The 25,661-nt window shown below is 46.7% G+C and overlaps 1 protein-coding gene across 1 annotated transcript in view; it reads right to left on the bottom strand.

The window, feature by feature from the left end:
• IRF7 (interferon regulatory factor 7) overlaps positions 1-25,249 on the bottom strand; it is a 62,044-nt gene extending 36,795 nt beyond the window's left edge. Inside the window, exons 1-3 of the mRNA XM_088471055.1 lie at positions 25,205-25,249; positions 10,481-10,539; positions 6,503-6,665 (exon numbers count right to left, since the gene is read on the bottom strand). Of these exons, the coding sequence (XP_088327181.1) occupies positions 6,503-6,665; positions 10,481-10,497 (180 nt within the window). The 5' untranslated portion in view covers positions 10,498-10,539; positions 25,205-25,249. The remainder of the gene's footprint in view (positions 1-6,502; positions 6,666-10,480; positions 10,540-25,204) is intronic.
• Between the last annotated feature and the right edge of the window lie 412 nt (positions 25,250-25,661).

Genomic DNA, 25,661 nt, shown 5'->3' with positions numbered 1-25,661 from the left:
GCACAGCGCGCGTGATGTCACGACATCACACGTGCTGCACTGCCAAGCAGTAATGAGGACAGGAGCCCGGATCGCTGCCATGGCCAGGAGGGCAGCATCCGAAAGATGCTGAGTAATGTAAGTAACTGGCCTGGAACCGGAGAGAGGTTAGGACCCGGAAATGGAGAGACACAGTATATTTCATTTGATGTCACTCCTGTCAAACCCTATTTTCTGGCACAGAAACAGACAACTCTCAGATGCACAACTCCAAATTATTAATAATATATATAAATGCAATAAAATTTTGCAATCAATAGAGGTTTTTAGCATAATCATGGCCAAGGTTATGGGCCTACCCACCATATCCAGGTAACCTCTTTCGGGTAGGTCCCTAACATACTGTCACGGCTTGGCGTGCGCTTGGACCCAGAGTGGAGTCGGATGAGGAATGAGGACTTGTTTGCTGGTACTTGAAGGCAGCCGGCCTTAGGGGAGTATGACTCATGAAGCAGTGGCACGCGACGGGATCAGAACCAGGCTGCGAGACACTGGCGGAACTTAGAGACCCGGGGTAGGCTGGGTATAGCAGGTAGATGGGATCAGGAGACAGGTAGTAACAGGAGCAAACTGCACCAAGGCTGAGAGGGGAGTCTGCAGAAACACACTGGTACTGACACTTTAAATGAGCAAAGGAGCACAGAGAACTAGCTCACAGCATACGCAGTGATAGACGTTGCACTGGCAACTAAAGAGCCTCTGGACAGCCCTTTAGTACCCTCAGGTAGTGCAGGATTGGTTGCTAGCCTCCCCAGCCCAGACTGAACCTGATTGGCCAGAAAAGACATGTGACCCAAATCCAAGATGGCCGCGCCCAGTGGTCACAGCATGGAAGCTCTGCTAGTCTCAGCCCCTCTCACCTGCCTCCAGATGGAAGCCCTTGGTCTGCGGAGACTCACAGCACCCAGTGCTATTCTCCAGGAACCTGCACCTCTGCTGGAAACACCATGCCACAGCGCCCGGAGCGGTAAAGCACCGCGATCTCAGCAGCCTGTCACCCCTGGTCGTGACAGTACCCCCTCCTTTAGGAGTGGCCTCTGGACACCTCTTGGGTTTACCAGGATTCTCAGAGTGAAATTTAAGCACTAGGCGAGGAGCGTAGACATCCTCAGCTTTCACCCAGCAACGTTCTACGGGACCGTAACCTTTCCAATCCAGTAGATATTGGAGTTGCCCATAACAAAAACAAGAGTCCAGGACCTGTTTGATCTCGAACTCTACACCCCGCTCAGTCAAGACTTTGGGGGAGCGTGGCAGAGTCTTGCGAAAGCGATTCAGGATGAGAGGTTTCAGCAGGGAAATATGAAAGGAATTTGGTATTTTGAGGTAGGACGGAAGTTTTAATTTATAGGCTACTGGATTGATCACTTGAACGATGGGAAAAGGACCGATGAAACGAGGAGCAAATTTCATAGACGGCACTTTAAGGCGAAGATTCCGAGTGGATAGCCATACTAAGTCACCTGTTTTTAGGTTGGGCACCGCTCTCCTTTTTTTGTCCGCTGTTAATTTATATCGAAGAGAGGCTTTTTGTAAGGAGGAATGGACCTGAGTCCAAATCTGAGACAATTTCTGTAGGGTGGAGGTCACTGCTGGTACATCGAAGACTGGCAATTCTTGAAACTCTGGTACTCTGGGATACAGTCCAAAAACTACAAAGAATGGGGTTTGCCCCGTAGATGAGTGACAGGAGCTGTTATGGGCAAATTCGGCCCAGGGTAAGGTGTCTGCCCAGTTGTCTTGTGATGAAGACATGTGAATTCTTAAGAAAGTCTCAAGGTCTTGATTGACCCTCTCTGTAGACCCGTTAGACTGAGGATGGTAAGCTGTTGAAAAATTCAGTTTGATTTGAAAGATAGAACATATAGCTCTCCAAAATCTGGCTATGAACTGTACCCCTCTATCAGAAACAATCTCAGTTGGAAGTCCATGGAGACGGAAGATGTTGTCGACGAATAACTGAGCCAACTCTGGAGCAGACGGCAACTTCTTGAGGGGAACGAAATGAACCATTTTGGAGAAACGATCCACTACTACCCAGATGGTGGTAAACCCATTAGAAACAGGTAGATCCGTTACAAAGTCCATGGAAAGGTGTGTCCAAGGATGGGTTGGTACTGACAGAGGTAGGAGTGTGCCGGCAGGAACCTGTCTGGATGTTTTATGTTGAGCACACTGTGGACAGGAGGCGATAAAAGCTTCAATTTCCGACTTCATAGCAGGCCACCAGTATGATCGTTGCAGGAATTCCAAGGTCTTGCGTATGCCCGGGTATCCGGCAAAACGAGAGGTATGGGCCCACTTCAAAAGCTGCTTGCGCATATCTGAGGCCACAAATGTCTTCCCGGGAGGAGGTTGAATGCAAGTGGTAGTGAATACTCTGGAGTCTAGAACTGGAGTTTCCTTATGACTTTCGGAAGATGCGTCGGAGGAGAGTGATCGAGAGAGGGCATCTGATTTTGATTTAGTGAGCCTGGGCGAAAAGTTAAAGTAAAATTGAAACGAGAAAAAAATATTGGACCATCGAGCCAGGCGGGAACTCTGGCACTGAATATTTTTTAGGTATAGGAGATTCCGATGATCTGTATAAACGGTGATGGGATACATCGCGCCCTCAAGAAGACAACGCCACTCTTCAAAAGCTAGTTTCACAGCCAATAATTCCTGCTCTCCAATGGGATAATTCTTTTCTGCTTGGGAAAATTTCTTTGAGAAGAAGCCACAGGGATGAAACTTGCTATCCTCGAGTTTCTGGGATAGTACTGCCCCTACCGCTTCAGAAGAGGCGTCTACCTCAAGAAAGAATGGGTAGTTAATGTTGGGTTGTCTCAGCACGGGGGCGGAAATGAAGGCTTGCTTTAAGAGTTGAAAGGCAGTTTCAGCCTCTGGAGGCCATCGGGATGGATTTGCCCCCTTGCAAGTTAGAGCGGAAATGGGTGCCATGAGAGTGGAAAATCCTTTAATAAACCTTCGATAATAATTTGCGAAGCCCAAAAATCTTTGTACTGCCTTCAAAGAATTCGGACGAGACCAATCCAATATTGCCTGAACTTTCTGGGGATCCATTTCAAGGCCGGCACCTGAAACGATGTAACCTAAAAAGGGAACTGAGGGAACTTCAAATACGCATTTTTCAGCTTTGCAGTACATGTGGTTCCTTCGTAGGCGAGTTAACACCTCCTTGACTTGGGATCGATGTCTGACAATGTTGGAGGAGAATATCAGAATATCGTCGAGGTATACTACCACAGAGATATATAATAAGTCCCGAAAGATCTCATTCACAAAGTTTTGGAACACAGCAGGAGCGTTACAGAGACCAAAAGGCATTACCAGGTATTCAAAATGCCCGTCTCGAGTATTGAATGCTGTTTTCCATTCGTCCCCGGCTCGTATCCTAATGAGATTGTAGGCCCCTCTTAAATCCAGCTTGGTAAAAATAGTAGCACCTTTTACTCGATCGAAAAGTTCAGTAATGAGGGGTATCGGGTAGCGATTTTTGATGGTTATATCGTTTAAGCCCCTGTAATCGATGCAAGGACGCAGGCCTCCATCCTTCTTAGACACAAAAAGAATCCTGCCCCTGCCGGTGAGGAGGATGGTCGAATGAACCCCTTTTGCAGGTTCTCCTGGATGTATGCTGACATGGCTTCAGTCTCGGGTAGGGAGAGTGGGTAAGTACGACCTCGCGGAGGAGTTTTGCCAGGAATCAACTCAATAGGACAGTCCCACTCCCGATGAGGAGGCAGAATATTGGCTCTGGTCTTACAGAAGACATCGGAGAAGGAGCGATACTGGTAGGGAATTGGAGTAGTGGTTGCAATGTAACTACCTTTGATGGGTTTGATTTGAGGAAGGCAGGATACTTGACAAGTCTCTCCCCAGGACAAGATCTGCATGGTGCCCCAGTCAATATTGGGGGAGTGCTTGCGTAACCAGGGGTATCCAAGGATGACCTCATGGGAGGCTTTGGGAATTACTAGGAATCGGATAGTTTCAGTGTGGAGAGCTCCGATACGAACTGGCATAGGAAGGGTACGTTGAGAGACGATTCCGTTGGTAATCTGAGTGCCATCTACAGCAGATAGAGTGATGGTGTGGTCGAGAGAGGAGACAGGAAGCCGGAGCCTCTGGACAAGTTCAGCGGTGATAAAATTTTCAGCGGCCCCTGAATCGAGGAGAGAAAGAACAGTTTTAGAACCAGTGGAGATCTCAAAGGTAATGGAGAGGGTAGATTCATTTTTTGACGGAGACGGAGACATCACTCCTAATCTGGTGTCTCCGGCACAGATTAGGATCGGGAGTTTCCCGGACGACGTGGGCAGGCTGCAACCATATGACCGGTCTCCCCACAGTACATGCATAGATTTTCTCGTCGGCGTCTTTGCCGTTCTTCTACCGTGAGGCGGGCCCGGTTAATCTGCATGGGTTCGTCACTCGCAGGTTCAGACGGAGGAAGGGTTGGAGTAGTGGTCGGCCGGAACCTAAAGCGATCTCCCCTAGTTTTTTCACTCTGGCGTTCTCTGTACCGCAAATCCACTTTATTGCAAAGGGAGATAAGCTCATTGAGGGTAGCCGGCGGATCACGAGTGGCGAGGTCATCTTTTATGCGATCTGTCAATCCATTTCAAAAGGTGGAAGTCAGGGCTTCTTCATTCCATTTTAGTTCCGAAGCCAGCATTTGAAATTGAATGATATACTGACTGACTGGTCGGTTCCCTTGGCGAAGTCGCAGGATTTCCGTCGCCGCGGAGGTTGTTCTGCCGGGCTCGTCGAAAATCCTCCGGAAGGACGTGAGGAATCCAGAGTAGTTGTCTAGTAATGGGTCGGACCTCTCCCAGAGAGGCGAAACCCAGTCCAGGGCAGAACCGGTCAGTAGAGACACTATATATGCCACTTTGGATTTTGGAGATGGAAAGTTCGCAGGCTGTAGTGTGAAGTGGACGTCACACTGGTTGAGAAACCCTCGGCACAACTTGGGGTTCCCGTCAAACTTATTGGGAGTCGGAAGGTGCAAATGAGATGGTGCAGGTGGAACAGGGACACCTGGAGCTGCTGGCTGGTTGGTGGCGGCAGGCAAATTAACAGTAACCAGGGAAGCTTGCAGCGTATCCTGATGAAGAGACATTTCCTGCAGGAACTGAGCCATTTGGCGCTGAGACGCCTCTAGTCCCTCTAGGCGACTGGCGATACCCTGGAGCAAGTCGGCCCTCAGATCCTGTCCACTGGCCGAATCCATCTGGCCAGTGCAAACTGTCACGGCTTGGCGTGCGCTTGGACCCGGAGTGGAGTCGGATGAGGAATGAGGACTTGTTTGCTGGTACTTGAAGGCAGCCGGCCTTAGGGGAGTATGACTCATGAAGCAGTGGCACGCGACGGGATCAGAACCAGGCTGCGAGACACTGGCGGAACTTAGAGACCCGGGGTAGGCTGGGTATAGCAGGTAGATGGGATCAGGAGACAGGTAGTAACAGGAGCAAACTGCACCAAGGCTGAGAGGGGAGTCTGCAGAAACACACTGGTACTGACACTTTAAATGAGCAAAGGAGCACAGAGAACTAGCTCACAGCATACGCTGTGATAGACGTTGCACTGGCAAGTAAAGAGCCTCTGGACAGCCCTTTAGTACCCTCAGGTAGTGCAGGATTGGTTGCTAGCCTCCCCAGCCCAGACTGAACCTGATTGGCCAGAAAAGACATGTGACCCAAATCCAAGATGGCCGCACCCAGTGGTCACAGCATGGAAGCTCTGCTAGTCTCAGCCCCTCTCACCTGCCTCCAGATGGAAGCCCTTGGTCTGCGGAGACTCACAGCACCCAGCGCTATTCTCCAGGAACCTGCACCTCTGCTGGAAACACCATGCCACAGCGCCCGGAGCGGTAAGCACCGCGATCTCAGCAGCCTGTCACCCCTGGTCGTGACACATACTAGGGAAACATTTATATATATTATTAATAATTTGGAGTTGTGCACCTGAGATTTGTCTGTTTCTGTGCCTGCAATTAGTCTCATCAGGTAGCACCTCCCATCATATATATAGTCAGGTTGTGCAGTCCAGAAATCTTTCCCATATAAACCCTATTTTCTGTAATCAGTCCCTGCCAGAGTCAGTCCTTTTCAGTAGCAGTAGCAAGGAAGGGGGGCGCCAGTGCGCCAGTCCCTTACTTTGCCAAGGGCGCACGGACCCCTAGATACACCCCTGCAGATTTGCACATGCAAAGTGTTGTCCTGCACAGATCTAAAATTTTTTACAAAATCTGAGATTTGCGTGAATATCAATTCAATGTAAATCTCTGAATCAGTCCCTAAGGCAACAATGTCATTCTAAAAAAAAGCATATTGACCAGATTACTATGGAGCACATTGGTAAAACTCTGCATCGACTCCAATGTACTATACCTTTGTTACGGAACTATGCATTATTAAGGGGCTGAAGCTAGAACCACCCTAAATTTGCCACCTGCCTTGAAAATTCCGTAATCCTTTTCATTCACATTCTTCATGTTAAAGTGCTTCCAGGGCAAGCGGAATATTGTACGACCTTCACCTAACCAGCAAACGCCATCAAAACTCTTATTGTTGATCTGTCGGAGGAGCCAGCATGCAAACCGCTCCTTGCTTTGGGTTCTGACGTGAAAAAAAAGCAACTTTAAATTGATATGGTCAAAGTGTGCAGTGTGAGATAGATACAGAGGGCTATTTACTAACAGTGCTTAAAGGTGCTGATCTGCACTCAACCATGACAACCAGACATTTGCATTGCAAATTACCACAACAGGTTTATTCAAATGATCAGAATATGGAAGAATGCAAGCATATTCATTTATATGGGAATAGTTCACTAGGTGGCATACTTGCTAACTTTTTAGGGTCCCTCGTGCGGTGGAAAGTGTGCCATAGATCAGCAGGGGCAGGGCCGTGATCACCCAATTCACTATAAAACGTATCACCAAGCTGATGAACCACCAGGGCTGGATCCAGGGGTCTGAGCACCCTGTGCCGGCCAGGTATGCTGCGCCCTGCATTCGCGGCCGGAATTGGGGGCGTGGCCTAATTTTCATAGGCCACGCCTTCTAAGTGATGTGATTTTGAGGCGTGCCCGCATGGTACGCCTCTAAATAACGTCAGGCTGGGGGTAAAGCCCAGCCCTCCGCCACTGGCTGGGCTTCCCCCAGCCCTCTCCCGTCAGTGAATGGATGCCGCTCGCATGCGCTCAGCATCCATTCACACTCCAGGGGTCCGGCACCGCCGCACAGCTGTGGCGGTCCCCAACCTCCCGATTTGACCACCTGTGGGGCGCTTCGGCCCACGGGTGGAACAATGGGAGATTACTGTCCTGCTGAAATTGGAATGTTGCGGAGGAATGCGCCCTCTATGGGTGGCGCCCCTGTTTGACTGCACTGGTCGAACAACCCTAGGGCCGGCCCTGTGAACCACCCACTGCACTTGGAAGGCTGATCTACTTTCCCAAGAGTGTGGCAGCCGAACCGCACTCCCGATGTGACCTACAATGTACAACTGTGCAATATCACTGTTATTACCTGGAAGACATATCAGCTTCTGTCATATTTCAAACACAGCCTATAAAATGGCAGTTAGAAGCTGATTGGTTGGTAATTTATCTCTCTCTATACTTTATCTCTCTCCAAGGATTGATACTTCCCCCCACAATCTTATTATTTTCAGGCTAAACTTTTGAAGGTTTGATTTATTTATGTATTTTGAAAGTACACCACACATTTATATGATTCTCCTTGTTGCGCAAAACAAGGGTACTAAGTGGTCTAAATACTAAGCCTTGGAGAGAGATAAAGTGGATGGAGAAGTACCAACCAATCAATTCCTAACTGTCACTTTTAGTACATAGACCTCCAAGTCATTTATTTAAAATGAGTGGCATATTTTTTCATGAAAATGTAACAACTGTTCTATTGGAGTGTTTGGACAACGATGTGATTTTACCATACCTAGAGGTAAATTTACTAAAGTGAGAGTTTTTAGAAGTGAGTTTCAAAAGTGATGTTGCCCATAGCAACCAATCAGATTCTAGATATTATCTTCTAGAAGGTGCTAGTTAAATGTTAAGTAGAATCTGATTGGTTGCTATAGGAAACATCACTTTTAAAACTCACTTCTAAAAACTCTCACTTTAGTAAATTTATTCCCTACTCTTGCTAAGAAATACAGACATGGTGATAACTTTTGATTAAATAAACAGAAACATTATAAAATTTGCCAGATTTAACTTTTTGTTTAACATTTCAGCTACCATTTAGCTTAGCGACTATGCCCAAAGTGGTAACTCTTTTTAACAGATGATGGATTTACAACTGTCCATATTCCAGTGGATTTATTATCTTGGATAGAAATTGTACAGCAGGACATGTACAATGAGGTGATTGCAATTGACTGGTCGAACGCAGGACAGAATCCTCCAGACAGTCCATGGTCCAGAAGTTACCTGATCCCAGACCAGTAGTGTCTATGAATCACGGAGTGGGTAGCAGCGCTCGTGACATCACAGTAGGTGTGGCAATGGCAGGACCTCTCTATTGCTCCAGCCCGCCCACGGCAGCTTCCTCTGAGTAATTCTTCCAGCTATGGAAGTGACTGGGGCCTGGGCCTTGTGCCCTCCCTGCAGAGTCAAACGGAGCCTTTGGGTGGAACATGGTGGTGACCATTGATGGTAAGTAAGCCTGAAGGGGGGCTCTGAGGCTGGCATATAAGGGCATGAGTGACCCTGTGGCTGACATATATAAGGGTGCATGACATATAATGGCATGAGAAACTCTGAATCTGGCATATATAGGGCATGACAGAGGTCTCTGTAGCTGGCATATAAAAGAGGCATGACAGGGAGTTCTGAAGCAGGCATATTATGAGGGGCTCTGAGGCTGCCATCAGCGCCGTAAGTTATGGCGTCGTGTGCCAGTCACATGAAATCGTGCTGAGGGGAGTGGGGTCATCACCACCCAAAAGAACATCAGTGCCCTTAGCATCCTCCGGATGCTTCAGGAGGCTGTATAGGCTGTGGTGCCCAAGTCTGGAGCGTCCACGGGTGGCACCACAGCAGCGATTCTGGATGCAGGGTGTCGTTCCAGGTACCTAGCTAGCCAGATGCAAGGACAGTGGGGTAGTGACAGCGCTGCCCACAGAACCCTATGCTTTGTGCGGCGGCACTACTCGCACACTCCTAGTTATGGCCATGGCTGACATATATAAAGGGGCATGACCTGGGACTCTGAGGCTGGCATAGAGGGGCATGACTGAGAGGGATCTGCGTCATATAAAGGGATGAGGGGTATATTATGGCATATAAAAGTAAAGTCATATAAGAGTATATAAAGATGTGTACGTGCATGAGGGCCTCTAAGTCATATAAAGCTCGTGGAAGAGTCTGATGGCATACAAGGGGCACATGGAGATGTAAATTATAATGGGACCTAGTTGAGGTTGGACCCCACCTAGGGGTGCAGTGAAAAAAACTGATGAAAAACTGAAAGGGTTCCCTGAACAGCTGAATACACTTTTGTTTATAAAAAGGAATAGTGTTGTGAAGCTGTGGCAGAACATGGTTAGTACAGTATAAGTATTACAGTATTGACACATAAAAGTAGATCACAAGCTATTGGAATTTGGACATGTATGTACTATAGAATAAGGTGCACTTTTACAACTTGAATTTATCAATGATATTATAAACAAAGGGCCTGATTCAGACCCACTCGCGAGCGGCTGTCCGCTCGCAAGTGGGTCGATGTTATGGACTGAGCATGCGCACGACGGAGGGAGCTCCGTCGTGCGCATGCGCCAGACGCGACGAGCGAAGGAAAGTCCTTCGCTCGTTGTGTCTGATCAAAGGGGGCGTGCTGTCGATGTTGATTGACAGCACGCCCCCTTTGGTAGGCGTGCCTCCCTGACGGGGGCGTTCCCACGGGAACGCCTCCCGTCAGAAGCCGGCCCACTGACATCACTAGTGATGTCAGTGGGAGTGATTTTGGCTCTGATAGAGCCAAAATCACTCCGGAGCTTGCGGTTGAAAACCTCAACCGCAGGCTCCGGCTCGCAATTTCGATGGTCGCGATGGTCTCGACCATCGTGGCCATCAAAATGCACGCTCGTATAGCCTTCATGGAGGCCGGCCCTCATTCAGAGCGTGCGCTCTGCTCAGAGCGTGCGCTCTGCTCAGAGCGTACGGCTCTGAATGAGGGCCAAAGTCAATGACAAACACCATTATAACCCCGAAAACAGCAGCACAACTCCGTATTGGAAATACCCTAGTGTGAAATGTAACTACTGCTTAAAAGCAGCGGAGGCATACATATTTTATTAGTTTTAATTAATCAGAAATAAAGTTATATATTGATTTGTACAAGTTGTATGCATGCTTCTATAATCAATGACCACATACAATGCATATCTCAAGTTACAATATGACTCACCTCTCGCTTACGGGCATTATGCTACCAAGTTTAATATGCTTTTAGCAGATAAACTGGATCTAAGAATGGGGGAAACAAATAAGGTTAAATAACAACTTATGAAACATTGGATTAAAAAATAGCTACAGCAAAGTGTAAGGCTGGGAATATGGTCAATTTGTATTGTGTTCATTTATAACTTGGTGGAGCTGTATCCATACCTCCCAACATTTCATCACCTCAAGGAGGGACTGGTCGCGTGTGCGCCCAAAAAGGGGGCGTGGCTTAGGGGAAAGGGGCTGGAGTAAACAGGAAATGGGGCGGAGCCTTACGGCTTCCCCCGTTTTCGTCACTTTGGGGGAGTGCACAGCAGTCTCCGAGATGCTGGGCAGCCCGTACACATGAGAGCAGATGTGCACTCCCCAACTCCCCCCCCCCCCCCCACCGCGGGACACTGTGGCCTGCGGGGGGACAGCAGGACAGTCCCAGAAAAACAGGATGCTGGGACAGTTGGGAGGTATGTGTATCACACCGTATAAAAAAAAAGTGGAGATGTTACCAATCAGCTTCTACCTTATATTTTATAGAATGTACTTGAAAAATGCTAGCTGGCTACTGATTGGTTGCTATAGCAAGCTTCTCCACTTGTCTAATTCTCCACTCTTCAGAAGGTTTAATACATTATATCATAAAGACATAAGACGATCATATAGTGTGTACCCGACTTAAAAGGAATTGCATATAGTTGACATAGTAGAGCAACACACAGTTTGCACGCTAGGTGGTGCTATAGAACAATGCTTTTCTTCAAATGTGATCGCATAACTCACTGTGAAAATGTCATTATATGTAAATAACACTCGCTTTTTAAAATAAATTTCATATAATGCACACTATGGGGTATATTTACTAAAGTGCAGGTTTTTAGAAGTGGAGATGTTGCCCATAGCAACCAATCAGATTCTAGCTATTATCTAAGGTGCTAGACACATGTTAAGTAGAATCTGATTAGTTGTTGTGAGCAACATCTCCACTTCTAAAGGTGCCCATCCACTAGAAGATTAAATTGAGCGATTTAACGATAACGATATCGTTATCGTTCAAACGTTTGCAAATGTCCCGCTGGTCGTTTAGACATCTATCATCAGGCAAACAGGCTGGACAACCTGACGGTAACGTCAGGTTCAGCATGATTGCAGATGATTGATTGTGCCTACACTGAACGACTGTTCGTTCAGTGCAGGCTCATCACAGACTGACAAACGACTGCACGATTACAATGTCGTGATCATGCAGTCTTTTGTCTGTCTTCTAGTGGATGGGCCGCATAAGAACCTGCACTTTAGTAAATATTCCCCTATATATCTAAAATTCCTCACTATTTTTATTTCCTTTTTTATTACTCAACTTCACCCTTTTGATCAGAACCGAGCAGTCTCAAACAACAATAAACTACAGAAAAAACATTTCAGGGTAAAAAGGAAAAATAAAAAAACACACCTGACACCAGTGCTGGCTACAGTTGCACCATGTATTACCATATAGTAAAGAAGGATGAAAGCCAGGGTATTAGAGACCTGTACAGCACTAAGGGCCTGATTCAGAGCCGCTCGCTGTTTGCGAGTGCTCGCTCTGAATCAGGGCGGGGATTTACTTTATTTTTTTCGGCCTCCAGGCTGCTCGCTAAGCTGTGGGTGACAACCCACAGCTTTTGCGAGCGGCCTGGCGATGGTCGCAATTATCGCGACCATCGGGCTTGCGAGGAGACCCTGTGGTAGGGGTCTCAGCTCTCGCAAGCCCGAGTGGACTTCCTGCTCTTGTAGCGAGACCCATTGCGACGGAGCTGCCTTCACAGTACGGGTCTCACGCATGTGCACGCAGGAGGTGGCACATGCGCAGTCGGGGACCATCGACCCACTTGCGAGCGCTGTGCGCTCGCGAGCGGGTCTGAATCAGCCCCTAAATTCTGCTGCTCCCCTTCTTACCTAGTGTCTAGGGTGGGGAGTGAGAGACCAGTGTACCACAGTAACCCTTCGAAATAACAGTCAATAATCATTTCACTGTTACAGACATTGATTTCTACTTTTTATTGTCATGCCCACTAAAGCATAGGACAATAAATGAGAGGACTACTGGACTGTGGATGGGAAATGATTGGAGTGTAATGGTAAGTTGAACCACAAAATAAAGTACCGCATAAATTAACATAAAAGAGTGCTGTTCTATATTGGTACATGTTGTTCCATGATCAGAAATGCCGTTATTGATACCCATATGACATCCTATTCTTTTATAGTTTGTACTGAGGTAAACATTATTAGTTGATAATAAATTATAGCAGCAAATAATAATATAAAGTGCAAGCAGCAACAATTATAAGGTGCATCCACATTGGAAAGTCAATTCCAGGAAGACATATCCATCATGGCAGTGATAAACATTAAAATTGGACAACATTCATAATGTGAAAATAAGTCCACACATATGTAGTTATTAAATCCAACAAGGAAATTTACTCATAGCTATTGATAATCAGAATTTACTTGTCAGTGATAGAAGTGAAAAAGCTCAATTTGCATATTTAATGGTTTGCTATAGCGGCAGGCATGAACACAGGCTCTAAATACATTTTATCTGCAATGAAACATATGGAGTAACATATAAACAGCAGCTGATTGTCCGTGATTAAGAGTAGAAAAGTGTCTGTGTTAACAAAAATTATCTCATGCTGCCCAGCCCTTCAATAAGTGGCTAGTCTATACCAAATATAAACAGCAGATCAAAGCAGCATGTCTGTAATTGCTGACATGCCTATTCCTCTTCAAAGTCAGAGGGGCAATCCTTTACTCAGGCACAAGGAAAGGAAATAAATGTGTCCAAATACAACTTGGGTGTAGGGGGTGTCCCACACTGTGCAGTTGTGGGGCACCCTGGGGACCGACGCATGTTTCACCTGCGTGGCTTAATCACGGACAATCAGCTGCTGTTTATATGTTACTCCATATGTTTCATTGCAGATAAAATATATTTAGAGCCAGAGTTCATGCCTGCCACTATAGCAAACTATTAAATATGCAAATTGAGCTTTTTCACTTTCTATTACTGACAGGTAAATACTGATTATCGATAGCTATGAGTAAATCTCCTTGTTGGATTTAGGGGGAGATTTAATAAAGCTTGGTGGGAGATAAAATTGGAGATAAATAGCACCAGCCAATCAGCTCCTAACTGTCACTTTACAGGTTGTGTTTGAAAAATGACAGTTAGGCGCCGATTGGTTGGTGCTATTTATCTCCAATGTTATCTCCCTCCAAGCTTTATTAAAACTCCCCCTTAATAACTACTTACGTGTGGACTTATGTAGACCTACAATCCACATTATGAATGTCGTCCAATTTCAATAATTAATGTTTATCGCTGCCATGATGGCTACGTCTTCCTTGAAATTACTTTCCAATGTGGGTGCACCTTAAACTTTTTGCTGCTAACTCCAAATCTTGCACTTTATACTCTTATTTGCTGCTATAATTTATTTATACTTGTCTGCACTTTATCAGCTAATAATGTTTACCTCATTACAACCTATAAAACAATAGGATGTCAGCAGGGTATCAATAATGGCATTTTGTGATCGTGGAACAACATGTACCACAGTACCAATATAGAACAGTACTCTTTTATATTAATTTAAGCTGTACTTTTGATCTGTGATTCAACTTACCATTACACTCCTATCATTTCCCGTCCGCAGCCCAGTAGTACTCTCATTTATTGTGCTTTGCTTTAGTGGGCAAGACAATAAAAAGTAGAAACGAACGTCTTTAACAGTGAAACGATATTGACTGTTGTTTCCAAGGGTTACTGTGGAACATTGGTCTCTCACTCCCCACCCTATGCCCTAGGTAAGATGGTGAGCAGCACCAGTGTAGCGCCGACCGCAGTGAGTGCGGTTAGCGCTACACATTTACACAGGACCGGCACTAGGCTTCCAGCGCTGGTCCTGTGCTGCACAGCTGAGCCCGTTCCCTCCCCCTTAGCGCTTGCCCAATAGCGCTAGGAGGCAGGCTCAGGCTGTGCATAACACACGCATCACCGCCAGCGCTGGCGGCGATGCGTGTGTTAAACAGCAGCCAATGAGAGTCAGATAGACTCTCATTGACTGCTACAGCACCCACTGCAAGAGCCGGGCTTCCGTCCGACTCCTGCAGTGGGTAATGGGACAGACGTCATGACATCATGACGTCTCTCCCATAATGCTGAGCGTGCCAGCCCGGGAGGACTGGTGAACGGTGGGGGTGGGAGCGGTGCCGCGGTCCGGAGCATGAGCGTGGATTCAGGTAAGTATATTTTTATATATATATAATTTTTAAACCTGTCTGCACTACTGGGGGTACAACGGGGGAGGGGGGTGGCTACTACTGGGGGGACCTCTACTGGGGGTGGGGGCACAACAGGGGAGGGGTGGTTGCTCCTGGGGGCACCATTATTGGGAGGACCTCTACTGGGGAGGGGCTACTACTGGGGGCACTTAATCGGGAGGGGGAACCTCTACTGGGGACTACTACTTGGGGGGGGGGGAACTACCACTGGGGGAATTATAAAAGGGGCCTACTACTAGAGGCACTGCACTGGGGGAACCACTACTGGGGGCAATAATAGGAAGGGCCACTACAGGGGGCACTGGATAGGGGGGATCACTACTGGGTGCCTGCATAAGGGGAACCACTACTGGGAAAACTGCATGGGGGGACTACTGCTGGGGGCACTATATAGAGGGCACTGCATGGGGGGGGACTACTACTGGGGGCACTATATAAAGGGCACTGCATAAGGGGATACCGCTACTGGGCGCACTGCATTGTGGGGACTGCTACTGGGGGCACTGCATAAGGGGGAACACTACATGGGGCACTGCATTTGGGCGGGCCACTACAGGGGGTACTGAGTAAGGGGAACTAATTAGGGGCTGTATAAGAGGGACCACTACTGGGGATACTGTATAGGGGGCACTACTATGGGCCTGCATAAGAGGGACCACAACCTCATACTGGGGGTACTGTATAAGGGGTACTACTGGGGTTAAGGGGCATATGGATAGGAATGTTCAGCGTGAAAATAAAGGGGTGTGTCATGTTGACACGCCCCATTTTTAAGTGACCACGCACATTTTTTTTGCCGCGCGCGCACATCGGGGGGGAGGGGGCCTCCTTTTTCAAATTTGCCCTGGTCTCCAAAGACCCTAGTTACGCCACTGATGGTAATACATGGTGCAACTGATGTGTTTAAGTACATGGAGTTCTATTAGCACAGAGGAACACATTTTCATGATAAAGTAATAACAAATACTGTGATATCTTGATCCTGGGTGTATTTTAATAACTGTCTTTTTGCTACATGTACTTTTTGTTTGTAATTTTATATATATATATATATATATATATATATTTTAAGAAATAATTGTTTTGTCATATTTGACAATGTTTTGAAGTAATAAAGGACATATTTTATGTAACACTATATTCTTCCTGGCTAAAAGCATGCTCCACAATAGAGTCTTTGGAGGTCACACAGACCTTCTTCTTCCGGAAACTACAAACTAATGTTATCAGACATGACTGACCTCTACTCCAACTCTTGTGACCATCTTATGTGACTCTTGACTCCCATCCACCATTTTTCCTTCTCTCTCAATGTCCTTCCTCTCCTTACTTCTATATTACTATTCTTGAGCATAACCCTCTTATCCACAATATGGGAACACTCTGTGGTGAACTAATTACAGATACCTGTCTCCCGTATTGTTAGCTATTTGGATCATTAAGGAGTCCATTAATAAATAAATCATAGTAAGACTGTCTGTAAATAACTTTAATGAAACCACTCCCTTGTTTCTGGGAAGCCCATACTCATTATTCACTGACTTGATCCACATAACAGCAATTAATGTAAGTGTAGTTCTATGGACCAATCATCTGTATGGCAGTATCCTATTATAGGAAGAAAAGATATATATTGTAGTACATGGTCACAGTAATACCAAATCATTTAATAACAGATAAACAAATGACAAAAATGTAGAGAACGAAAGCAGTGGCGTTACAAGGGGGTGCAGGGGGTGTCACCCGCCAAGGGTTGACATCAAGGTGCAGACTCCCCCTCAGTGACAGGAGCTGGGTGCTGCACTGTAGTATTAAGTGCAGCACTCGGCACCTGACACTGTGAGGTAGCCGGCACTGCACACAGGGCAGTCCGCACCTCCCTAGCCTTCCCAGTAAAAAGAACGGGAGTCGGGACTACGGGGTTCGGACTGTGAGGCCACGCCCCCTTCCAGTGTCACCTCGCATCTGTCCGTGGGGCCATGCCCCCTTTTTGACAGCGTGCATTTATGCTGTGAGCACAGGATCCCTCCCTGCACCATGTGACATCGCGGGGAGGGACGCCACTGAATGAAAGTACTGGAACCTATCTGCAATTACTGTATTTAGGGCCTGATTCAGAGAAGCTATAGCACAGCCGATAGTCTCTGTCTTTGTACACAATGGCTGTGCTAAAATTTGCAAAAACTGCAGGAGGATTCTTAAGTAAAAAGACGCCCACTTCCGACTTCTCTGATCTTCTGCTGCTTCCAAAGACGCAGCTATCAGATTAAATGTGTGACCATCGGACATCTGACTAACCCTGAATTTACTCAGGATGTCTGGCAAATTCAAGCTGTCGGGGCAGATGAAGCTGCGTACCTTGCTTGGACACGACCAGAAAAAGGTGCCGACGCGCTCCTGTTTTCTGGTAAGCTGCCCGTTGCAGTCTAAAAATGCCAGCAGCCAACCATGCTGCAGCTTTCGGGGCACTGCAAGCATCATTGCAGTACCAGATCTGGACATGTGCAGTGCGGCTCCTGCACACGTGCAGATCTTCAATCATCAGAGATTTACGTGAACATCGGAGCTCCATCTATCTCTGAATCAGGCCCTCACTGTCTGAACAATGGAAAGTATTGCAAGATAAAGATTGTACTGTAGGTAAAATAAAAGTGGCGGGCCTGGGAAAATTGAAATACACGGGAGCACAACCCACTAAATTAAGTAAACAAGGATTTCAAAATAAGGGGTCTATTCATCATCACTTAATTTATACAAAAGCAGTTGAAATCTAAAAAAAAAATTTCGGAACTAGATTGAGAAACTGTACGCCACCCTGAGATGGCGTACAGCACCCGATAATCTTCACAGGCTGCCCTGTAAACGGCAGCCTGTGAAGATTTACATGCCAGCCCAGTCACTTCAACCAGCAGAGGGATCTATTCAGATCCCTCCCTGCTGTGTCGCACTGCAGAGCCCCGCAGACATGTGGCCACACTGCTTCTACTCGACTCACTGGCAGAAGACAGAAGGTGACAGGTGAGGGGAGCGGGGAGAGAATTCTATGGCAAGGGTGGAGGATGCTGCATGTATGGGGAAACTATGCACTGCTACTGGGAGACAGCAGCAGAGGGAGGAGAGTGGACGAAGGGGGGGGGAGAGACAGAGCGGACACGGGAAAGGATGGCAGGGGCTTACACACAGCAGCGCGGGGGAGGGGGGGCACCTGTGGTGGGGAAATCCATAGTTACACTGCAGGTGTAAAGGAAAAGCAACACTTTTCCAAAAAACTGACTCCGCGGAAAGAGCAGATTTTTGTAAGTGATACTTTTGTTAGTGAATGAATGCCTCCAAACAGTTTTATAAACCTGATGCAAGTTTAAAAGATAATTCTCACAAGTGATTAGCGTTCCCGCTAGGCTGTTTTAGCGGGGCGCGGCGCCCTGCCCTCCTTCTGGAAGGCAAAAAGTGCCCTGCCCTCCAGAAGGAGGGCAAAAAGCGCCCTGCCCTAGCAGCCTGTGGGAGCCGTCTTCACCCGCGGGTCGCAGTGTCCCGCGGGTGAAGAAATGTGCGGTGACCCGGTCACCGCCGGAGAATAGACGCCGGGCGCATGCGGCCGGCATCTATTCTCACTGTCTGCAGGGCTTGGGAGCTGCCCGGCGTGTCCGTAATTGCCGGGCACGCCCCCAATAGTGGAGAAAAGGTGACGCGTCTTATAGACACGCCCCCTTTTCAATGACCACGCCCCCTTCTCGGTCGCGCTCGTGCCTTCGGCGCGCACGGACATGCACTCTCTAGCTCCGGCGCCCTGCCTCGCGCCGGAGCTAGAATGAACACTAAGTGATAATTATGTAATGATGAATAGATCCATCATCAGGAGGTGATGTGTCAAAGCTTGGAGATAAAGTGGAGAGAGATCAAACCAGTTGGCTTCTAACCACCATGTTTAAAATGGGTGGCATTTGAAAGATCGACAGTAAAACGATTGACAATTAATATGTCAACACTAAATGGTTGACAGTCAATAGGTCGACAGGGACAAAAGATCAACAGTACAAAAGGTCGACATGGATGTAGGTCAACAGGTTCAAAAGGCCGACAGGTACAAAAGGTTAAAATTGGAATGGTCGACACAAAATTTGTCAACATTGTTTAGTTTTTTTATGGTTAGGCACTAGGTTAGGTTTAGACACAAGCATTTACTCTGACAGTTAGGTTTAGGCATAAGAAGGGATGGTTAGGTTTAGGCACCAAGGGGAGGGATAGGTTTAGGGTGAAGATTAGGGTTAGAAAACTAAAAAAAATTGTCGACCATATTTGTGTCAACCTTTTCCCTGTCGTCCTTTTGACCCTGTCGACCTTTTGTACCTGTTGGCCTACATCCATGTTGACCTTAGTGTGTCGACAGTTTGTCCCTGTCGGCAATTTGGTGTTGTCATATTCAACGTCAACCTTTTTATTGTCAATCCACACCCTTTCAAACCCAGCCTGTAAGATGACAGGAGCTGAATGGTTGGTACTTTATCTCTCTCCAAGGTTTGATACATATTACCCTTCATTGTGAAAGGCCTGTATTAAGTCCATGAATACACAGCTGAATTCAGTTGAAGAGGTTTTTTTATGCTGATTCAATGTGAACTACAATGGGTGTGAACTAAGGTGACAAATGGATTGCTCACAGGCAGTGCTTGCCCCCTCCTTACATCATAAGTACTATCATAGCCGTCACAAAAACCAAGTGTCAGCAGAGAAAAAATGTATTGAGGAAATGCAGAACTAGAAAAACAGCATGCATGTGTGAGTGACCTTCTACAGTCACTATTAGCTGTAATTGCATTTAGCCATAACAGCATTTTTACGTTTACTGCCTGAGGGACAACTTGAATCATGCAGACTTTACTCCTTTGCTGTCTATACTAATATAATAAGAACATTGGACCTCATTCAGAGTCGGTCGTAAGCGGCCACTCGGTTGTAAGCCTAACGACCGAGAAACTGAAAAAGGAAGTAATCGCACGGCCGGTCGGTCGCAATCAAAGTGACGCCCATACATGAACAATACACCTCCTCTAGCTAACGAGTGATAGCATCAAGCGATCGAGTCAATCGTTATCAGTCGTTGTCAGTCGCTGTATGTTAATTTTCTTCTGATGGTTGCGGCCGCTTGTGTTGTGTGCAAATTACTCCAAAAATAACAAAAAAAACGCATAGAATAAGCCATCCCCCTGAAATGTATGTATTCTTATTATTCACTAATGCAAACGCAGCTGAATCAATTACAAGCCAGTTAGCAGTGTTATTAGCTTCATCAATCTATTATTATCTGCTTGCATTGTGTGGCTCAAAATAGAAACATCAATCCTAACATCAATAACATTCGAGAGTATCAATTGTACTGTGTGGCTTACGGGAGCTCCTACCCTACCTTAAGCTGTACGATCTGCCAGAGTGACGTTTTACTACTTCCGGCCTTCTATGTCGGTCGTAGCAGGTAATTTATGTACGCCCCTAATACGCCCTCAAAACGCTGAGGCACGCCTGCGTTTTCAGACCACCACCCCCGTCAACACCCACAAACGGCCTTTCCTGTCAATCAACTCTCGGAAGCCACTTCCTGCTCGTAAGCCGTACGATCTACAGCATTTTGGATTGCAAAGTCTCGTACGCACATGCGCACAACTAACCGTGCGCATGCGTGGTTTGGAAACATCGGATGCGTACGGCGAGCGGCCGCTTGAGACCGACTCTGATTGAGGTCCATTGTGTCTGTCTGTTTGTTACAAGATGGAGCAAAAACTACTGAACCGATTTTCATGAAAACTGCATCATTTTGTAGTTAAAGCTGGGCAATGACACAAAAAAATTTTTATTGCATGCGACCAGTATGGGGTGGGGGGAGAGGTGCATTGGGCCCACGATCACTTGGATAGGATAGGCTACATAGCAGTCTGTGCACAGGGCACACATTGACATTGGTGTGAGTGGTAGGTGAATAGGATAGGCTACATAGCAGTCTGTGCACAGGGTACATAGTGACATTGGTGTGAGTGATGGGTGAATAGGATAGGCTACATAGCAGTCTGTGCTCAGGACACACATTGACATTGGTGTGAGTGGTAGGTGAATAGGATAGGCTACATAGCAGTCTGTGCACAGGGCACACAGTGACATTGGTGTGAGTGGTAGGTGAATAGGATAGGCTACATAGCAGTCTGTGCACAGGGCACACAGTGACATTGCTGTGAGTGGTAGGTGAATAGGATAGGCTACACAGCAATCTGTGCACAGGGCACACAGTGACATTGGTGTGAGTGGTGGGTGAATAGGGTAGGCTACACAGCAATCTGTGCACAGGGTACACAGTGACATTGGTGTGAGTGGTAGGTGAATAGGATAGGATACACAGCAATCTGCGCACAGGGCACACAGTGACATTGGTGTGAGTGGTTGGTGAATAGCATAGGCTACACAGCAATCTGTGCACAGGGCACACATTGACATTGGTGTGAGTGGTAGGTGAATAGGATAGGCTACACAGCAATCTGTGCACAGGGCACACAGTGACATTGGTGTGAGTGGTGGGTGAAGGTGCTGCTGCCACCAGTCTGTATAGTGCTGCTGGTCACGCGGGAAACTCCCGCGACAGGGCCCTATGCAAGCAATACAACTATAACAACAGCAAATTCATTGTGGGTGAAGCCATGGGCAACAGCTAATTGTATCATAAGTGTATCAATAAGTAGAGGAGAAGAGTATGATCTGTGGAATATAGAATAAAATATTGCATAGTAAATTATGCAGACATGATGTGGTGATATTGGCCGGATTTGGGCAATATAGGCACAATGGCACCGTGTGTGTGGCAATGCTGCATCTATAGACCCCGATGCAGCCCCTAAACCTACTGGCTTATGCAAGCATTTAGGGGACGTACAAATATAGGTTTAGGGGCATAGGAATTGTAGGTTATTTAGAAATAGGTACTTGTAATTTACATTATAATTACCATCACCAGGTGAGAGTTGCAGGGGGAATGGTGCAGGGGGAATGGTACAGCAGTCATTCCCACACCCACCCCTGCTGCTCAATGCCACAACTGTGTGTGTGTGGTGGTGGGGGGGGGCAGGTTAAAATGTATCCGTCAAGTCACCAGAAGGAGGTGGGTGTCAGGAGTCCCCCACACATTCTGTGAGTGCAGGTAAAATAATAATAATAATAATAATAATAATAATAATAATAATAATAAATCTATATTAATATAATAAGAACGTTGTGTCTGTCTATTTGTTCCAAGTTGGCACAAAAACTACAGAACCGATTTTCATGAAAACTGCATCATTTTGTAGTGGAAACTATGGCCCTCATTCAGAGCCGGACACTCTAAGCAGAGCGCTCGCTCTGAATGAGGGCCGTCCTCCATAAAAATAGAGCGTCCTCCACCCACAGCACATACGAGCGTGCAGGATGATGGTCGCGATGGTCTTGACCATCGCGACCATCGCCAGTGCGACCAGAAGCCTGTGGTCGGGGTTTTCGACCACAAGCCCTGGAGTGAGTACTCTGTACTGGGTATCACATAATCCTAAAGTAAGAGCAAGCATCCAATATCTATCCGTGAGTTGTGACAGGTTCCTCACCAATAGCACATATCAACAGGCATGTCACATCCAGCCAGCTTTGCAATGCTGATAAAGGCCAGTTTCAGCCACCCTCCAGCTCTCTTCATGTGCCTGTATCCCCTGCACTATGCTCACCTGGAATTGTGCTCTGAACGTAAGAACTGGAATAGCGCAGGAAGCAGCCAATCTTATCCTCTGCCCCACTGTGTGATGGAGCTTCTTGGGTGACCTAAGAGCAGGAACGATGATAAGATGCTGTTGCATGGGGAAGAGGTGGAGGAAAGCGAGTAGTGGGGAGGGGGGGGATTAGGTTCCCACCAACCACAAGAAATCACACCGTTGGGTAGAGTTCTGGAGATGGCTGTATTGTCACATTCTCAGGGCCTGATTCAGAGCCGGACGCTCTGACCAGAGCGCTCGCTCTGAATCAGGGCCCTCCCACCTTATTGGAGCGGCCTCCTGGCCGCTCGTATAGCTGTGGGTGACCACCCACAGCTATAGCGTGTGGCCATGATGATGGTCGCGATGGTCAAGACTATCGCGACCATCGGGCTTGCGACGAGACCCTGCGGTAGGGTCTCGCTGCCGCAAGCCCTGGAGTGATTTTGGCTCTATCAGAGCCAAAATCACTCCCACTGACATCACTAGTGATATCAGTGGGGCCGGCTTCTGACGGTAGGCGTTCCCTTGGGAACGCCTCTGTCTGGCCGGCACGCCCACCAAAGGGGGCGTGCTGTCAATCAACATCGACAGCACGCCCCCTTTGATCAGACACAACGAGCGAAGGAAAGTCCTTCGCTCGTCGCGTCTGGCGCATGCGCACGACGGAGCTCCCTCCGTCGTGCGCATGCGCAGTGCACACCATAAACCCACTTGCGAGCGGACAGCCGCTTGCGAGTGGGTCTGAATGAGGCCCTATATTTCATCTCAATCCATCAAGTTAAAGCTGAGCAATAACATAAACAAAATTTATTGACATCATCAATGCAAGAGATAGTTGTAGCACCATGCGCGCGGCTGGTAAGAGGTGGGGGGAGAGGTGCTTTGGGCCTCAATCACTTAAATAGGAGAGGCTACATAGAGATCTGTGCACAGGGCACACAGTAACATTGGTGTGAGTGGTGGGTGAAGGCGTTGCTGCCACCAGTCTGTATATCGCTGCTGGTCATGTGAGCCACTCCTGCGACAGGGCCCCTATGCAAAGTAATACAGCTATAACACCTCAAATAACTGAAATTGGAGACACTTTGGGGTCAATTTAATTAGGAGCGATGTCGGCATTGTCCTAGCTCCCCATAGATTTGCGCAGGGAATTCAGCAATGTCGATGGTAAGCATTGTAATGGGCAAATATGTGCGAAGCCATAGATCAAGGTAATGTACTGCGGTACATTGGCCCTAATTAAATTGAGCCCATTCCATGCTGAATTTGCACACCAGTTTAATGATGTCACAGCCTAATGCTCCCAATTGAAAAGTATCCTTGTGCCCTTGGTGAATGCCACCATCTAACAGCCCTAGGTCTGGCAATGATGGCTGAGCCTGTAGAGCCCCAGTGCTTCTGTATTTATACCTCTATTGCTATGCCACTGGAGACTGGCCAGTGTAATCAGAGGTGTCAAACTGATTGGTAGCTATAGACTGAAAAAGCTCTGGGCTTTGCCAAGTACAGTACAACCAACCTCCCTCCGCATTTAAATACAATAGAGCAGCATTTACAATTAGTATAGTCACGTGCACACATGCTTGCGTTCCATATATACACACACACACGTGTGCACACTACATCAATTTCTACACACAAATTATCAAAAAAACACATTCTTATATACACCCACAAATACCTATTTTAAAACACACACAAAAAATACATTTAGAACCAGAGAGTGTTTTCCAAAATGTATATTTTATAAAATATCTCTAATATAACAAAAACAAAAAGGAGAACATTTGAGGCCAAGCACGGGACTGTCCCTCAACACAGAGGAATGTAGGAGAGTTTATTCTGTATTCTGTAAACTCAGACTTTGTATTCAATAAAAACATTTCAGCACTTCCTCCAGCCAGACGTCCCATCTACATAACAATGAGCTATAAGTGTATGCTGAGTGACTCATAACCACATTTTGGTTAAAAATAAATAAACAAACCCCTCTATACTACTACAAACTATAGGACAGCAACAACTTGCAAACCAATAGCTCACTACTTGGCCACTAAACATATCCTCAGAAAGAAAAGGTAGGCTGTGTGAATGGGTTACTTATTAATCCTATGTGTACGTTGTCTCTCCAAACAATGTTAAAGTGAAGCTTCCATAATACAGTGCAACCTTGTAGCAGACACAATTTTGGAGCAAAAGTATACACAATGGACAGGATAAGTTGTGTAGTTGTCAGAATGGCATTTCTATTACCATATCGTACAGTGGTGTGCTTCCAGGCAGCGGATGGGATGCATTACTTCAGCTTTTAATGCATGAATGCAATAAGACTGTCATTTATCTATAAATAATATAACGTCATCTCAATATTTATTATGACGTCGGAAAACAGCATAGAAGTGTGCTCAATCAATACTGATCTACGAGTGTGACTCCTTGCTAAAGCCTCGTTAAAGGATTTCAATAACATACTGTAAAACCATTGAAATGAAATGTAGTTCTGTCATAGCAATACAGCTTCCATGGAAATCCTGAACTGTCTCCTACAAGTCTGTGCATTCCCTGTATAGTGCCTATGAATTCCCTAAGCATTGTCTGTGCATTACCTTTTTGCTTGGATCTGGAAAATATTGCTTCTGCAAACACTCTGGTTTACTCACAGTGGCAGCATGTCATGTCACTATTAATGTACCCAGCCAGTCCAGCCCTGTAATGGGACAGCTTTTACTGTGTAGCCAATTGGCTTTCATCACGTTAGTAAGGGAGGTTTCTCTGCCTTATGAGGCGGGGATCAGTGATGCCCAGAACTGCAGGCTTTCCTGGAAGTCATGTGACTGATTGCTGGCATTGACGGAAACTACCTGGCCGCAGCCCTTAAGCGTGCTACGGGGGATAAACCTAAAGAGCAGTGCGGATGGATGTACAAACTTGATAGAAATGTGACTGTGTTTCCACAGTGCTTGGATAACAGAGCTAACGGCAAATTTTACATTGGACCTGATTCGAAGATGGACGCAAATGCGATTAGGTCTAGACTCTAGACTATAGAGGGCTGATGGACCT

The sequence above is a fragment of the Taudactylus pleione genome, unplaced genomic scaffold (genome assembly GCF_031769625.1).
Source record: "Taudactylus pleione unplaced genomic scaffold, aTauple2 ptg000109l, whole genome shotgun sequence".
NCBI classification, from domain to species: domain Eukaryota; kingdom Metazoa; phylum Chordata; class Amphibia; order Anura; family Myobatrachidae; genus Taudactylus; species Taudactylus pleione.
The sequence above is the reverse complement of the archived record's forward strand: the minus strand, read 5'-3'. Positions and strand labels throughout refer to the sequence as shown.